This window comes from Clavelina lepadiformis, chromosome 7, assembly GCF_947623445.1.
Source record: "Clavelina lepadiformis chromosome 7, kaClaLepa1.1, whole genome shotgun sequence".
Lineage (NCBI taxonomy): Eukaryota > Metazoa > Chordata > Ascidiacea > Aplousobranchia > Clavelinidae > Clavelina > Clavelina lepadiformis.
Window position 1 is genome coordinate 12,283,329 of NC_135246.1, and position 18,132 is coordinate 12,301,460.

The window sequence follows — 18,132 nt, forward strand, 5'->3', positions numbered from 1 at the left end:
CTGAAGAAATACATACTGCTGGCAGGTTTGACAGTGTCCGAGTTGAAACAGCAAGATTCGCTTTAAAATGCCATTGCCTATTCCGTTTTAAAGTTTTGATAAGGTTTGTGCAAAGATTGTCAAATTTATAAAGAGAATCGCATTAAACTATATCAACAAATCCTTGTGGTGTTGTATTTGATTAAACATGTTATGTTTTTGAAATTAAAAAAACAGGGCGTGTGTGCATATCTTCAGCTCAATATCATAAAGAGAATGATTTTCCTTAACAAATTGGCTTCCTTTGAAAATTGTAGGCATAATAATTCTGCAAAACAATGATATATAATGTTTCATCCAAAGAAATCAAACTTTCAATGGTTAGTAATTGCATCCATTTACAACATGCTATTATCCTGAGGGTGATTGTATTGTTGAAAGCAGTTTTGAAATAGAAGAGTTTTGTCTAGTTTTTAATAAAGAAATGTTGCACAGACGAGAATTACGTAAGTGCCAGGCCTTGTTATATGAACAATTCATGCCCTTGTGGTCTGCAAGATGCTACACATTTACTACTTTTTAATATATTTGTAAACAAATGTAAATAATGCCAGCTTGAAGCTAGTTAGTATGAAAGAAATTGGTTACTTGAAATTGTTTTACTAAATGTATTACACAGTTGAAAAAAGTGGTAATCTGCTGACGTTTCGTACTGTGTGTTTCTGTTAGGGATGTGCCAAATCACACATTGACCATTTTCGTTTTGTTACAAATCTTGCATCAGTTGGCTGGACCAAATCTAGTCCTATAGTTTAAATGAAGTAAAAAATCTGAAATAAAACCTTAAATGGCTCAAGTTTTCAGTAGTGTATGATGACAAAAAAGTGGAAGTTTGGCTATAAATTTAGTAGTTTTCTATTTTTTATAAGTAGATTTTTTCACAACCAAGGTGACAAATTTAAACATCATCCCTTTGCTTGTCAGGTACTTGATTAAACAAAACGAGCAGAGTCAGCATATCGGGATTCTCATAAATACAACAAAGTGTTACTAGGTTTTGTCAGAGTAGAAAATCTTTTTCAATTTAACATATCCCATGTTAAATTGCATGTAAATATGGATATAATTATACGATTATAATCATCGTATGTAAGGATACTGATGCACATATGTATACAAATAATGTAGCACTTGGGTGTGTCAATGGACAAGTGCATCGCGCACACAATTATTTTAGCCAACTCCCTTCGTGAATCAGTAAAAACATCCTAATAATAGTCAATGTTTCTACAAATAAGAAGTAATAGATAACTAAGTTCGCTCCAGTGATAAGTAGTGGTGGTCAGCAACGAAGTAGTTTTAATTAAATGGATTTCTTCTAGTAGTTTGTTCATGGATACTTTAGGTCAAAGTAACGTACTTACGTACTTGAGCAAGTCTACCAAATGCTGAAGTAGGAAGTAGTCTGTGTTTCAGTTCGAAGATAACTCACAACAATTTTCATTTTTTATCATATCTGCACAAAGCGTTTGCATAGTCTACAAATTGATTTTCACGTAACAATGCTCGAAAGAACAAAGTATGCTTGAAACTATTTAGCTTCATAAAATTATGCTCTTTTCTGCAGTTGTGCGAGTATCATCTCGTATTGCTTTTAGCAAGCTCGCGGAAATTTGTGCTTTGAAAAACCCATGCTTTAGAAGTTTAGATCATTAACTACTTCTTACTTTAGTTAAAATGATCAACTTTCTACTTCATACTTGAGTAGTTTTTGAAAAGCAATACTTCTACTTGTAGTGGAGTAGATTTTTTCAGGAGTACCAATAATTTGACTTAACTAATGTGGATACTTTCGACCACCACAATTTTGACTACATCACAATCGCATATTGATTTTGATGGAAGAAGTTCGATCATTTCCATGCTCGATTACATAAAACATGCAAAAAATTAAGCTTGTCAAATGAGATAGGTGTTTTTATTTTGGTTTTGCAATTGCCTATTAACAAAATACATAACATGAGAGCACACTGAATACACCAATTTGCATCTCAAACACATGACTTGACCACTCAACGAAAAGAGAAAAAATTGCTGAATGTTGCAACAAGCTTAAAATGTTGGCATTTCACTGCCACCCATTTGTACAACAACAGCCACAATGGTCGGCACAAACAACCTTGCTTCTGAAAGTAACATTTTTAAGCGTCAGCTATTCATGGTTATCCATGGGTTGAAAATTAACTACACCATGTAATGACAAAGACAGGAAAAACAGCATCAAAATGCTCTAATACTTTTTTCTTTGTTTTTTGCGCAGTTTAACCAATACCACTGCTATTAAGCAAAAAACAGGCCACGGCACAAAATTAATAATCAACACATAATTATGTACAGTGTAATAACTTATGACACAGGTAATTCACAAATTGAAAACACCTACTCGCAACAAATTCTGACTTTCTTAAGAAAGCCTGTGTAGCATGGTTTTCTTTGAAATTAATGCAGGCAGTGATTTATGACTATGTGCACGATACATTTCACCCATTTCACCATTTAGTACTTTCCAGGTTAAACTGTGTATTTAACTTAATAGACTTCATGGAGCACATAATCCTACTGTATGGATGATTTCTGCATTACTGGCGATGACATAATCCGGTTTCAGACTGTCCGGAATATCCGTAACCTGGCATAACATGCTGCATTCCTGAATCTATGGGTGGGGAAAACAAGCCACTTGCTTTCTGAGTGGAGTGATTGGGGCGCCCTTTAATATAAGGAGGACTTTCATCTTTGATTTCACCCGGCTCTGGTGTCGATTGAGAAGAGTCATACGAGACCAACGAGCCAAATCTTGAAAGATGTGGCGCAATGCAAGTGCCGCCATCATTTTCTTCTTCAAAAATCTCATCAGGCATCTGTGCAGAAACTGGGGCCGTCGGGTCAAAATCTTGTTTCAAGGAAGCTGAACTAAAAAAGTTTGATTCCTTTCCATTTGAAGCTCGTTTTAAAGTTACAGTGGGAACTCCAGATCCTCCAGCTTGTTGTACCTGTAATGTACACATGACTTTGGAAAAACATTTTTTCTCTTAGGTAGTAAGTCAGCTTTTTATCAAGCACATCAAGTCAAAATACTGGTGGGAAAATATGGCTTTGGATATCTTTGTTGAGTACAGATTGTTGCCATTAAACGATTGTGGTGCAATAATCAAGTCAGACAAAATCATGTGTGATTGCTGTGCAACCAGGGGGCAAAATACTGCATGAAAATGTTTGAAGTACAGGGCAGTATCATCACAGATGCCAGTTTAGACTGACTTTGGATTAATTTATTGTTCAGTTTAATAAAATTCTCAACCTACATTAATTTATTTTTTTGTTAGGTCAATAAAATCTTGCCCTAGTAGTCATGCTTTGGTACCTTCGTGATAGCATCTGAAAGTGACTTCTGAAACACAGCTTCAGCTATTGGTTCATTATGCTTTCCAGACCTAAAAAGAAATACAGCATAAAAGGGTTTTCAGATATACTTAATACACAACTTTGGTCACCACCCTTACTTTGATGGATGCTTGCTGTGGTGCTTCTGCTTGCCAGTACCATTACCACTGCTGGATCCATTACCACCAGAATGATTATGACGATCTTCAGATCTACAAATGGAAAACCGTTTGTGATGAAAGTATAAAAATCGCTTGTTTGGAGTTATGAGTGAAAATTGGGTACCTGCGTGAATGTTTAGCAGTTGTATGGCCTGCAGGATCCGCAAGAGCCCTTTTACGGGAAGGAACAGGGGATGCCTCTGATCCCGAACCAGAACTAGAGCCAACAATTTTAGCCACAGACGTGTTTGTGCCACTTTCTACAGGCTTAGGACCTAATTTGATTCGAAGAGTGAGAGGACCGGCAGGAGAATCTACATGTGTGGTATGAGACTCATTATCTACTGCTGGGGTTTTACTGTGTAGTTTCATTTTGGCTTGATTTTCAGCAGCTTTCCTTCTTCGCTTTTCCTCTTCTTTTGCCTGCAACTTAGCATAAATATTCTTTTCTTCCAGCGTGAGTGGTGAAGATTGAGCTTTATGCTTTAGAAGGCTTTTCAGCTTGTCAGGATGCTTTCGATACATTTCAATCATTCGCTTTGAATCCAGCTGGAATTTATTTTTACCGCTGTGTTCATGTGAGCTCTCGCCAGGAAAAATCTTTTGATCATGAGGTCGGCGTGCCAATTCAACAGGGCGACCATCACATGCATTTTGCAATTTTTCGCTATGATGGTGGCGTGATGAATCGTTTGGATTATAGTTATCTTTAGCAACACTGTTATTATTACTGCGTTGCGAATGGTGAGGCAAAGCAGCAGGATGGGTTCCAGACCGATAATGTCCGGCAGATTCTGCTGTAACGTTCTGCAAGAGTTTCTCAGACTGAATTCTTCCTTCTAAATCTTTGCTTACAACCAAAATCTCTGCAGGTGTATCATCGTTATCAGCTACATGTTTTTGTTGAAGCGAGTTTGAAACTGGGTGATGGATATTGCTGTGTGGCTTGGAAGGTTTTTGGTGGTCAATTGGTTTGACATGTTTCTTTTCCATTCCGGGAGGCTGAGGCTTCATCATATTTTTATTGTGCTGTTGTTCATTGGCTTTCACTCGGTCACTTCCCGGCCCAGGCTTGTGGTCATGGACAACATGTTTGTGTGACTCATTTACTGCTTTGTGAAACGGGTGAGATGGTTTGGTCCCGAAATCTTTCAGATAATTAGGTTTGGGCTGACTATGATGAGGTAGAGCATGACTTGTTCTTGAAACATCATGACCGGAATGACTGGGTGGTCCATGGCTGTCAGTCTTTTTAACTGCCCCTGCAGACACAATAAAATCATGCTTTATATGAGCTTGGGTGAAATCTGATGAGGAGTGTCTTAATTACCTGTGTGTGAGGGAGGAGGAGGTTTATTTAATGGATGACTGGATTTCGTCTGTTGTGGGGGACGTGTTCTCTTGTATTCCTCAATTGACATGGTTGGTTTCTTTTCCCTAGATTTTAATTTTCTTTAAAGTTTGCTTTACGCTATACAATACATTTTATTTTTGAAGTAGAAGAAACAGCATAACTTGGTCATAATCAATTAAACATACTTCACTGTTGCTGATGAAGGGACCTGTGCTCGGCTATGTCCTTGCTGGCCTGCAAAAGACTCAAACATTATCAAACCTTCCTTGGGAAATCTTGAAAGTGAAGCATGCATGTGCTATGTACAGTTGTACACGCTTTTGGGCAGCCTATTGTAACTCAGCAGAAAGTAAACGACTTTCAAACATCAAGGGCAAAACTGACACCCAGTTGCCACTAAACTAAAGCAATGCGAAGAGAACATTTGAATTGAATACTACTAATCCTAATAACAAAAACTTACTATTTGATGATTTGGAAGATGAAGCATCTTGCCTTGATTCTCCATCTGCTTTTGTAGACTGGGCAGGCTGCAAAAAAGAAATTTTGTGAAACCCAAAGCACCAATTGAGTAACACATAAAATGTGCAGATGATGACCAGTATTTTTGTTCCAACATTGCTAGCTGTGCGTAACATAAATGAGCTGTGACATATATTTCTGTTCTGGAGTGAAAGCAAGCCCTGCCATGCTATCAAGTCTCTACCTTGGACCGGCACCATGTAGTAGTGCAAAATGGCACTATAAAGCACGTTGCCAACAAGGTCCCACTGACGCGAGATTTGCAGCTATACCCTGTGCTTTATACACACGAGACTGCCTAGTCCACAATGGCTTCGACCACAAGCAAAGATAACAGAGCAACAAGCACGCCGAAGCAAAATTACAAAGTACAGACCAATCTCATGAGAGCAATTGAACCATTAATACAAGAACGAGCCATCTACTAAGTTTGTGAACTGATTTTACGTTTAAAGTAACTACAGTCGTGGCCAAAAGTTTAAGACCAGACTTGATTTATGACGTTTTTTCTTATTACGTCAAAATACTGCATCAGATATTGTTTCAGTTGCAGCATCTTTATTTTGGGTAGAAATCTGATGTAATCAGTCATTATTTAGCAAATATCAATTGAATATTAGCCAGTAGAGATTACCTTTCCGATTATTTATCTGTCTAAAATGGGTAAAATGTGCGCTCTTTCGGAGGTTCAGCGATGTCAAATTATTGTTCTCCACAGGGAAGGCTACACAAAACGTCAAATAGGTGAGCAGCTTGGATTTAGTAAAACTGCTGTGATTCAGGCAATTGTGAAATTTTAAGAAATCAGAAACTTATACTGATACAAAACACAGTGGTCGTCTCTGGAAAACAACTCCTAGAGCTGACATCTTCATGAAAAGGCAAGTGGTGAAGTCTCCAACATGTTCAGCCAAAAAAATGAATGAAGCCGGTATTCCAGTGAGCAGGAGGACTGTTAGCCGCCGTTAAGTTGTAGAATTTGGTTTTAAGTCACGAAAACCAGCAAGAAAACCGAGGCTTACACCAGCGATGAAGAAGAAGCGCCTCCTAATGACATTGCAGCCCAAAGACTGGACTTCTGCCCAATGGTCTAAAGTTTTATTTTCGGACGAATCAAGTGTCCAACAGTTTTGTGCAAGAAAAAGAAATGTCCATCGACCCTCAGGAACATGATTTGATGAAAAGTATACCCGGCAAACGATGAAACATCTACCTAGTGTGATGATATGGGGAGCCATTTCGACCAAAGGTAAAGCGGAATCTTTTTTCTAAAACCAGGAACCACGATGAACGGCCGGAAATACTTGGACTTAAAGGAAGGAGAAGCTACAACTGCACATGCCGGTGCACGATTTCTATGCAAGATGGAGCCCCATGCCATCGTTCAAAGGTAGTAACAGAGTTTTTAGGGCTAGGAAATTACTCCTCTGCAGTGGCCGGGGAACAGTCCTGATCTTAACCCTATCGAAAACTTTTGGTTTTTTTAAAAATAAAGTTGCTGAAAAACATCCCTCGAGTATTCCTTCCCTAATTGAAGCAATCAAATTAGTCTGGATCCGTGAAATTCCTGTAGAACTTGGCAAGAATTTGATCGAAAGTATGCTCAGACGAATCAAGGCTGCCATCAAAGCGAAAGGAGGACTCACCAAATAGTAAACATTTGAGATTTTGATGCAAAATACAATATAAGTTCTTATTACTTTGACTTATATTTAGTTTAGCAAGAAATAAGTAAAAAAGCGTCAAGAAATAGGACGGAGAATTGTTTTTCTCAAAATTCACGGTTTGGTTTTAAACTTTTGGCCACGACTGTATATGAAGATAGTTACAAGATTAAATACGTGAGTTTCACACAAACTGAGTGACAAGGCTTTAAATGACTACATCTTACCTTTTATTTAAACAGAAGTTTAAACATTTTCATTCATGTAGATATGGTACTATCATATTCTGCGTAGACCCATTAGTTGGCCCAACCAATAATATTTACCCTCCAGACACTCTTGGTGTGGCCACCTTCTCCTAGTTTGGGCTGGTTCTTAAACAGCGGCAGACATTAAGAGTGCCATTTATTTATCACCAAACCAAATTATGAAGGTTGCAAGCCAGTAAATACCAAGATCAAGAGGGTAATTATGGAACAGGTGAGCTAACTAGAGCGCTTTACCATTTGCTATGATCCAGCAATACAACTCAAAATCAAATACATCTGAAGAGTGACCGAAGCCTGTGTACAGGATATGCAAACACAAACAAAACACGTTATGTTGAAAGGGTGACTTTAAGCAAAATTTAATTGCAATTGTGCCTATATCTGATGATCTTAGGTCTTTAGTAACATTTATTAAAAGCCTTCTATTCTTTTTTTCTATTTACATATTTAGTGCTGGTATTCTTCGGGTGAATACACTCTACATTCAAACACCTCTACGCAAGATACAACTTCAAAAATCCGATCTGCAGCAAGCTTGACTAATTCAATGTAACGCTTTTTTCCCATTAAACCTTGCTTTTAACTTTTTCAGATAAAATTACTAATCTCCAAACACTAAACTTAACAACAAAATTGGAAAACAAACAACTTACCCCAAATTAAGCCAGCTTATAGGGATAACGGACATAAGTTAGCAATACTAAAAATGAAAATTAACATACCCGATAATTCTTCAGCTTACGCAATCTGGTGGGACATCTGTTTAAAATTTTCAGAAATTCACTGATAATAGTATCAAGCAACGATTCAGATATAGAAGGATCCATATACGCCCAGTATGCTTTACCATCAGATGAAAGGGGAATCTAAAGCGACATCTTAATCTTAATATCATAAATGCATGAACACACAGCATGATATAAATTAAAAATTATGGAATGTTTCAATCTAAATAATAAATTACCTACATATATTTTCCTACCTCATAATTTGACCATTTACAAGACAGGTGAATGCACATAGCAGCAACAACTGTTGGCTTGTAAAGCAGACAGAATTTTGTCAAGTGTAAACTACATAAGTATTGATGGTTACTGATTTAAAATTTAAAATCAAAATTTAAGTATTAAATTAGCACACAGCAGATAACATCTACAGGAAGTAATACAGCCACTAAATAAAAGGCTAAATAGAAATCTTTTACTACAGAAATATTGCCTGTTGCTATGAGATATATATACAAAGAAAAGGTTTTTGAAACACAAGTGATGGCTGTTACCTGTTTGTTGCCATGAAGTATGCCATCTGTGAAAGATCTCTGCTGGCTGAAACCACACACAACATGTGTGATAAATATTTGTCCGCCAAAAATCAAACAAACTCAAGTAAATCAATATAGATCACTAGTCTGTGAAGATGTTTTACCTTTAACTAGTTGTGTACACTTCACAACATGGGTATGAGGGTGGTCCACAGATATATCAAAACCTGCAAACAACCACATTGTGTTAACTGAAATTTAAAATAACAAGGACAAGGCAGTGGAAAATCAACAACTTTACCCAAAGTTTGCAACAAAACAAGTTCATTCTGCACTAGTTCTTGAGCCTGTTTGAGGTAAGGTTCACTGTGAGTGTCTAAATGGGGTTTGTCTGGATGTAGACATGCGTGACAAATCTGTAATGCGACAGTACTGTATTTCAAAGCCAATCATTTTCTAATAATAGCAAGAAACGGATGCTAAATGTTTGGCATTTGTAAATATCCTCCTATGTGCTAACAACCCATTTAAAACCAGGGTTTTACGCATTTCTTACTTTTAAAACATGCTCCAATTTTTTTGGCTGTTCTTCGACTTTTGCAGCAAGAAATAGAGCAGTAGGTGCAATCGCCTGCATAATATAAATGAATTTGGGGCATCACTTTAAAATTAACACAATTACATTAGATAAAAACCTCAATATCATACAAAGTGTACTCAACATGCTTAACAAATATATACTTAAGATAAATAAATTAAGCAAAAATAAGTATGTAACTTACGTAACGGGAAAATACGGCAAAAGAATGATAAACATAAAAACGATGCATATATACAATTGCTGTGTTGATTGTCAGCTGATTTCTGCAAAAATAATGAGAAGGTCAAGCTAAGAAAAAAGAAGTTTGTCACGTATATGTAAGATTGAGCAACAGTTTTTACCAAACGACCGCAATGACATCACATTACAAACATTGCTTAGCTATTGCCCACTTCCTGAAAACAACAATGTGGCCCAAGAGCTAAAAACAGATATATATCTCATTTTATTTGTTTTTACATATATGTGCATACAAGTGAAAAAGCTAGTTATCAACATATAGTGTGAATAAATTATATTTCAGCTAAAGTTTTGCCACAGGTGCTGTGTTAAATAATTAATATAATTGTTAAGGGTCATATCATACGAAATCATATTTTTTTTGGATTTGGCTAAATTAAAGCGGCCAGCCGAAATTTCGATGCACCTTAAAAATTAAATTTTATTAATACAGTCTAATCCGGTTAATTGCATAGTCAATGTGCCAAGCCTTTTATGCGATTAAACAAATTATGGGTTTATGCGCAAGTGCAAAGTCCACTTATTGTCTTACTTGACATGCAAAGCTGGTCACGTGTAAAGACGTCAACCCCCCAATGCGCAAAACACTAACATTTATTGTGTATTGCGATCATCAATTCATCCAAACAAAACAAAACACTCTATTTAAATAATAAAAATACCGCGCGATTGTTGTTTGTTTAATTTTATTTTCTATGCTTTCTTGCATTTGTGTTTCAAACGAACAAATGTGGTCATGGTCGCCCCTTCAAACTGTAGTCGTCCGCGAATTTTATCAAGTGAATGCAGAACTTCTTTATTTTTTGGTGCAGTCGCAGCGATTGCGTCAACAGAGCTTTCTTCGTTGATGTCATCTTTTTTAAATTGTTTGTTTCGTAAAACTTCTTCACGTATTACGTCATCATCTTGAACCCCTGCTACTTCAAGACCATCATCAAGATTTAGGTATTGTGTGTATGCATCCAGTTCTAATTCAGATTGAACTTCATCCGATGGAAATCCAAGAAAGGGCTCATCAGGTACGTCGGGTGTTAGACCACCGAAGAAACAGCTTTGAAGTATTATCTTTACAAATGATAGACTATGGTTTGAGATTTGCGCTCTTCGTGCAATAAAACGGATTATGCAATTATCCAGAATGCAATTAACCAGATTCGACTGTATTAGCAGTTACAAGCAACATTAATGATAAGTCTTCCCTTTTAAAACCCTAAAACTATTTAGTGGTCTGTTAATTCAAATCATGGACAGTTCAACCCAAGGACTATAAAACTCACAGATGTGGGTTAGGGTATCTTCGGTTTAATCAGCCTGGAACCTTATATTATCGAAGAGCAATTTTAAGTTTATTAAATTGTATCGACCAAAAACTTAAAGCCTTACAAAACGTGCAGTCTCAGCCCCTAAAATTAACTGTATATCGTGTAAATATCTGATTGACAAGCTTGTAGAACTCAATAAAAAGAAACAGAATTTTGTTCCAATAGTTATTCATTCAGCAGAATGGCATTTATACTCTAGGAAGGGATATATTCAAATGTTTTATTTTGCAAAAGTATACGAGCAAACTTCGATTCTTAAGTTTTTTATAGGGGGCTCCTATTTTAAGATTTAATGCACAGTGGAGTGGCATGAACGAAAAAGTTGTATGTTCACTATGACTTGCACTCTAATTACTGTAAGTTTCTTAAAGTAATGGGCAAAGCCAAAAACATGTTAATCTTATATGAAAAAAAACTACCAGATAAATATTCTGGTAAAATAGTTTTGAAAAATATTTCTTGTTTAGGTATTATAAGCAAAAGGAAATTGACGAAGATGTCATAGGTAATCAGACAACATGGGCAAATTCAAAAATTTAGCACCACCTACTGCTTGACGCCTAATTGAACATCAGCTAAACTCCTATGACGTACACTCTAGTTACCATTTTTGCCATGAACATGTAAAAGCTCGGTGTGTACCTTGATGAGTCTCATTAATGCACCCAAATAGAAAAAATGGCAGTATTTTACATGAAATCGTGTGTGCACAAACATAAATGATGACATGGGTCAAATGAAGTCAAATTCTTTGTCTATGTATCTATCTATCTATGAACTTAGCGTTTAAACAACCAGTTTTCCTTAGTGTATTGATCATACAACGGTGATCAACATATTCGGCATGCATGTCGATTAATCTTATGCTGTAAGGTGACACAATTTCCACTCTGGCTAACAATCTGTTTACTGAGTTTGTTTTTAATTAAAATTTTTGCCAATTTTTGATCATTAATAATTCAGATAAAGACACCCTTAGTCTGAATTCAGCCAATAATCTGAAGAAACCTTGAAACAAGTGCCATATATATTACCTTCAGCAATAAAAACAAACATTGTATCATAACAATTAGTAGTGATGTTTCGGCTTAGCAATGCTCATTTTTATTGATGCATCGGCCGATGTTTGTGACCTTTCACAAAGGCAACATTTAATGCAATGTTATATTTTTCTTGCACACTGCATCACGCAATATACCATTTTCAGTTTTTTCTAAACCTCGACAGCTAACTTGCGAATTTTTAATGTTGGGAACCTACATTTAGAAATATGTTCACAGCATTTTGTTAAGAAGTTTTTTGGAGACCAATAAGGTTCCTTAAAATTTTCATTCCTGCAACTACACCATAAAATTAGCCGTTAAAGTTTAATTTTTAGTAGGTTGCAGTTTCTTAGCGGTCACCAACGCAAAACCCTGTATGCTCCAATAATAACACATCTGTTAGAGTGACTTTGGCTCTATAGTCTGTGATGTGTAGTTCTATGCAATAAATACATATGATGGGTAGTTCTTTTCTTTAAAGGTTTAAAAAATTATATTTTGATACGAATAAACGTTCTACATTAAAAGAACTAATAAAAGGCTCAAAAGCAGTTCTCAAAAAAAGTCAAAGGTTATGCAAAGCATTAACTGATGCATTGGCAAAAAACTGTGCTGGCGCATCAGTAACATGAACAATATATTGTTTTTCCTATGTTTAACATTGGCATATCTTTAATAATCAGGGTAGTTTACTGACAGTGATTTTAGTCTCTCACTTTCAAAGCGAGATAGTATAATGAGGAAGTATATCATAACATATTATATCATCTATTACTTCATAAATCCTAATTCTATTTCAATGCAGTCATGCCTTTATTTGGGACAACAAAAGTACGAGACCAGGTTTCCCATAAACTTAGTTTTTCATTCATTCATTTTAAGAACCTTAATGCTTTATGGTTGTAGCCTAGTTATAATAAACCTACTTCCAAATTACTACCAGAAGATGAAAAGACTAGTTTTCATAACAGCGTATAGTAACATTATATGGTCACAGCATACATTGATAAAATTAATTCATAAGCTACAATTTTTAGGCCTTTTTCTTCGAGAGTACTTAAGTAAAAGATAAAACTGACTAAACTATAAAGGAGCACAATAAATAATACAGCAATTAATTATAAAAAAAATCAATACAAATTATTTTGCTAGTTAAGCTTGGCTAGTTAAGCCATCATTTTCAATATAGGCTTAGCCTAGATTTACCGTATGGTAACAGAATGAAAAACTTACACAGATAGTCTTTGGCCCATGTCTTGTATAAGATTGGCGGCTTGCTGACGATAGCTGAGTTCTTTTTCTGCATCAATTCCATCTTTTCGACTGGGAGTCTTCTCAAGGAAATCTTTAGAATAGATCCACTTTGTATCTTTATCCACCGCCATTTCCCAACCGAAAGACTAGTTACTTCTCCAAACGCTGCAGTTTTAGTCCAGCGCGCATGCGCAGATAGAGCGTCAGCACGGGACCGTGACGTCATTCTTGCGCAAGTCTAAGGTAACAAAAGAAAACGTTACGCACGGATGAGCAATCGATAAAACATTTTTTATTAATCTCGGACGCAGCATAATTCCAAATGCAGCAAAAGTTGCAAGGAAAACTATAAGATAAATCGTTAAAAAAATAAATGGCACTCTTTAGTCAGCCAATGAAACATTTTTCACTATATTTCGAAAGGAGCGTTTTGGCATTCGTTAAAATATTTTTCCAGAAAAAAAAGTAGCTTATACGTTATTTGGAAAAGAAAATGAATAGAGTACAGTAAACAAGTATCTTATCCAAATTTTTGAAGGATAAAAAAATCAGCAAAGCAAAATGCACTTTCTTTACGTGCAATATAAAACATCAAAATAGGACTATAGCTTACCTGATTTCTATAACACGGTTTACTCGCTACGTTAAACACGGTCTTACGAACAAAGTACCTAGCTGGGTACACTGATCAATGAAATGTCAGAAACTAGAGAGCGCATATGCTTTTATACGCATCAGCATGATAAATTGTTGCTGCTTACGCACAAACATCCATAACCAACATGAAAAAGCAAAAATTTGGAAATCAACCTGACTGCACTTCTTTGCCAAACATTTCTACAAAGTGCGACGATGTAAGAAGGTAGGTTCATTTTATTGCTCGGCCTTGTTTCTCTCTTTTTTTCACAGATCGTTCTTTCTCGTCATCTCTCCAATGCGTTCTTGCCTTTTTCTGTGAATCGCCTAGTTTACCCGGGGCGCTGCCTAACGGCAAAAATGATACACAGTTAAAAGTGCATTTCCAATTACCAAGTTTTTAATGATACGATTTTAATATCTTCTCAGTACAAATCACTTCTAAGGTTGGTGAAATTTTTATCTAAAAAGCTTTCTTTGAAAACTTTGTGTATTGTATTTTGGTCGACAATGATGTTGAATATTTGAAATTAATGATTATAATACGTTCATTGATTTACCATCTTACTGCATATGAATTTAACCAAATGACTTCATATTTATAACATAACACTTCATAAATTTATGAAGGACGCATGTCCATAAACATAAACGGCTTTTCTGTCTGTTAAACAAAAGATATTTAAACAAAGATGGCGAGAAAAAAACACAGATTTTCGTATTAACTTTGTTTTTTATTTAATTTGCTAGCAAATTTTTGAATACATTAGCATAAATGTATTAATATTATTAAATAGGCTAAAATGTACAACATAAATTAAACTAAATATAGACTGCGGGAAAAGATTTTACGAAATTTATAAAGTACTTTGAAATATCGCAGAATATATCCTACTTTGCGCACTAAAATAAAAATTCAAGTTTAGAAAACTTATAAGTACCTTTTTCGCTGGCAACTTGTCAATCAACTTCAATGAACTTTCAGGATGCACGAAGGACACTGAAGCGGAATGGACGCTGATTAAGTCCGCGGTCCTATAGCATCTGTCACAAGTGCTTGCGGGCGGAAACGGTTCGGTTTGGCGAGAAATAGTGAGAAAAGAACCCCATAGTTAAAGAAGTCATTCGAGCAAAGAAGGCTGCTTACAAAGACTGGCCCCTTGACAGGTCTTCATCTCCTTTACGAGCTCGGTATACTGAGGCTCGAAAAGCTGCGGCACAGACATTGAAACAGCCCAAAGAGCAGACTCGGAAGGAATTTGGACAAAAGTTGTAGTCGGACTACAGAACGGCTAATAAATTATTTGGGAAATTCATCCGCATATTGTTGGACAAGAAGTCATCAACTACAAATTCTATTAAAAACCAACAGGCTGACCTCGTAACCAAAGAGGATGACATCCTTACCAGAAGGGGAAAATATTTTAAAGATGTATTGAACCCTGTCGCTGAAACATCAACTAACACACAAACAATATATTTCGGAGAAGAAAGTAATCTCACTGAGGCCGAAGTTACCCAAGCTGTAAGATCCTTAAAAGCTAGAAAGACGGCGGGATATGATGAAATCCGATCTGAAATGTTGAAGGCCATGAACCTAGGAGGAATCTTCTGGCTGACCCAAGTGTGTCAAGCGGCATGAAGTTCAGGTAAAACACCAAGAGATTAGCAAATGGATGTTATCATTCCAATACACAATAAGGGTGGCAAGGAAAGGTGTTCTAATTATAGGGGCATTTCTCTGCTTAGTCTACCTTTTCAACTGTCTTGAAAAACGATGCCGTGAAATTGATGAGACACAACTTGAGGACACACAGGTTTTCTTCCCTATCGGAGAACAACGAATCGAATTTTCACTCTTAAGAAAATTTTCGAAAAATCTTGGGAATACGTAAAAGATGTCTACGCTTACTGCGTTGATCTCCAAAAAGCATATAGTGCAAAATTCTCAATTTTGAAGTCAGTTTTCCTTCCTATTCTGAAGTATGGTCATGAATCTTGGATAATGACCGAAAGAATGCGCTCACGGTTAAAAGCTTCAGAAATGATATTTTAAAAGGAGTTTAAACGTTTTTGGTGTAACGCTACTTATAGATCAAATGTGCTGCATAAAAAAATCGTAATTAAATTAATCGATGGGCAAAACAAAGAAAAAGTATGGCCTAAAGCCCTAAAACAATGAGGTCTAGCAGGTCAAGAATGGCGTAGGAGCCCAACATAACTACTACAGCAAAATAGGCCACAAACAGTAGTAGCCTTAGGGTGAGGCGAGCGAGTCAGTCGCCTTCAGCCCCCTCCAAGGGGTCCTTCTTGTTAGTGTATACGCGCTCTAATAGAAAAATCATTGCATACGAGTATTATTGTTAACTTTTTCGGGTATTGCATTTTTCAGTATTGTTATTGTTAACTTGGTCGCAGTTCTTCAGGATAGGAGTCATTCACTGGTTCATGCTAATTAGCAATTTGAAGTTTTGAACTGTATTTAGAATAAGGGAAAGCTGTATAAATCCAACCTTCGTGAAAATTCATCTCCTAGTGCTCTGAGATTTCTTTCATATAGATTGATGTTCAAACGCTCACGTGATTTAAGGCATCTTGCCAAGACAAAGAAAATGTTGTATTCTCTGTTGGCAAGCTTCTGAGGTATCAGGCGCTCGATAGCTACAAAGGAATGAAGGGTGTGAGATGTTGGGGCCCTAAAGGAACATTGAGGGAGCCATAAACTGATAAGAAATGCACAAACAAGTCTCAGGTAGTTCGTTTTGGGACAGAAAACCCAACATTTTATGCATTTTAGACTATAATGTAAACACAATTTTTTCCGGGGGAGTCCTGACCTCGGATGCTTTAGGATAGATTGCTACGTCTTCCGTAATTTTGGGAACCCTCAAACGAAGTTGATCCGTACGAGATAAGCAATGGGAATGGAAACCGTTAGTTTTACAGAGTTGCTCTTTATGAGGTCATGTAAAATTTGCAGGCTTGTCCATGGGAAATGTCCCATGGGATGGGATGGGATGGGACAGCACGAATTGCAATTCCCATGGCATTGAAAATTTGCTAAATGAGCACAGTGACTCGGAATATGAGTACCAATGATAATAAATTGTCATAGATAGACAACTTTTCTGAACTTTAAAGTTAACAAAGTCAATAAATTTTGTCGTTTTGTATCTCTCTTTGTACATGTAGTCAATTCTAATAGACATTAGACTTAAATTTCCATAAATTTAATAACATTTATTGAATTGTATTTTGATGGGATGGCATGGGATGGGATGGGATGGGACAGGCATGAATTGCTATGGGATGGGATGGGATGGGACAGAAAAAAATGTCCCATGGACAAGCCTGAAAATTTGTGATGCAAAGGATGTTTAATTTTAGAGTTTCTATTCATTGAGGTACAGGGGTTATTTTCTTTAAAGGCTTCTAGGACTTTATTTTCATGATTATGCTGTTTGCATATTTTTAGTTAATTTTTAAACTCAATTTTTTCCGATGTATAACTTACAATGATTTAATTTTACGTGTTTATATTTCCACTCTAATGAGTGAAATAATGTAACCTAATAAGAAACTTGTTAGTTGTTTTATGTAATAAATAAGTTAAATATTTCTATTTCTGCAGTCGGAGTACGTCTGCACCTTTTGGTAATTTTGAGATGTGTATCTTTTTCTTTCAGCTGATGCAGTTTTGCGTCCCATTGTACAGTAAAGGTTTATAGTTAGAGGAAAACCTGACGTTTATAGTTATCGTAATATCTGTACATAAATTATTCTATACCTATATGTATCACGGGTGATATCCACCAACATAGCTCGATTGGAAAAACCCTGGACATATTCAAGAGCAACATAAAAGCATACAAAAGCGTTTGTCGGTTTGTCATCGTATTGTTTTCGTAATGATACTGTGGCCGACTGCTTTAATAAGAGATAAAGCTGCCCGAAATAACGGAGGCTATAATTGCCTTCTTAAATTGTTGAAGGTTGCAAGTTCATCTCGGTACTGCACGTGCTCAGCAGAACAAAAAAAATAAAAAAAACTGATAAAACTTCTTTTACGAACTGACAAACATGATTTAAAGCATTGTATTCTGAAGTCAACAAAGTTGGAAACGCAAGGGTACATAAAGAAAAGTAATTAACGCAAGAATGAAAGTTAAGGACGAAAACGGAAAGTTAAAGGAAAATGTCCAAAACCGTGGGGCGTAACGCCACAATACTACACTTGTCAAACACAGAAAGCTAAAGAAAAGGGCCCTTGAGCTTACGATATTTGACCGAGTTGGGCGTTATTGTCTCTCCACCAACGTTCCCTCTAATTTTTCACGAGTCTGAGCAAACACACTACCTCCCTGAGCGGTCCCTTGGACTAC

General features: G+C 36.3%; 1 protein-coding gene across 1 annotated transcript; it reads right to left on the bottom strand.

The window, feature by feature from the left end:
- Window positions 1-1,943: 1,943 nt before the first annotated feature.
- Window positions 1,944-13,950, bottom strand: LOC143465989 (uncharacterized). The gene is made up of 16 exons (XM_076964557.1): window positions 13,728-13,950; window positions 13,094-13,352; window positions 9,437-9,518; window positions 9,211-9,285; window positions 8,956-9,070; window positions 8,819-8,881; window positions 8,673-8,718; window positions 8,376-8,466; window positions 8,116-8,259; window positions 5,402-5,468; window positions 5,124-5,172; window positions 4,915-5,021; window positions 3,709-4,846; window positions 3,543-3,635; window positions 3,404-3,473; window positions 1,944-3,032 (listed from the first exon to the last, which is right to left on the bottom strand). Exons 2-16 carry the CDS (start codon window positions 13,243-13,245, stop codon window positions 2,619-2,621), a joined length of 2,706 nt encoding a protein of 901 aa, XP_076820672.1. The 5' UTR covers window positions 13,246-13,352; window positions 13,728-13,950; the 3' UTR covers window positions 1,944-2,618.
- Window positions 13,951-18,132: the final 4,182 nt, after the last annotated feature.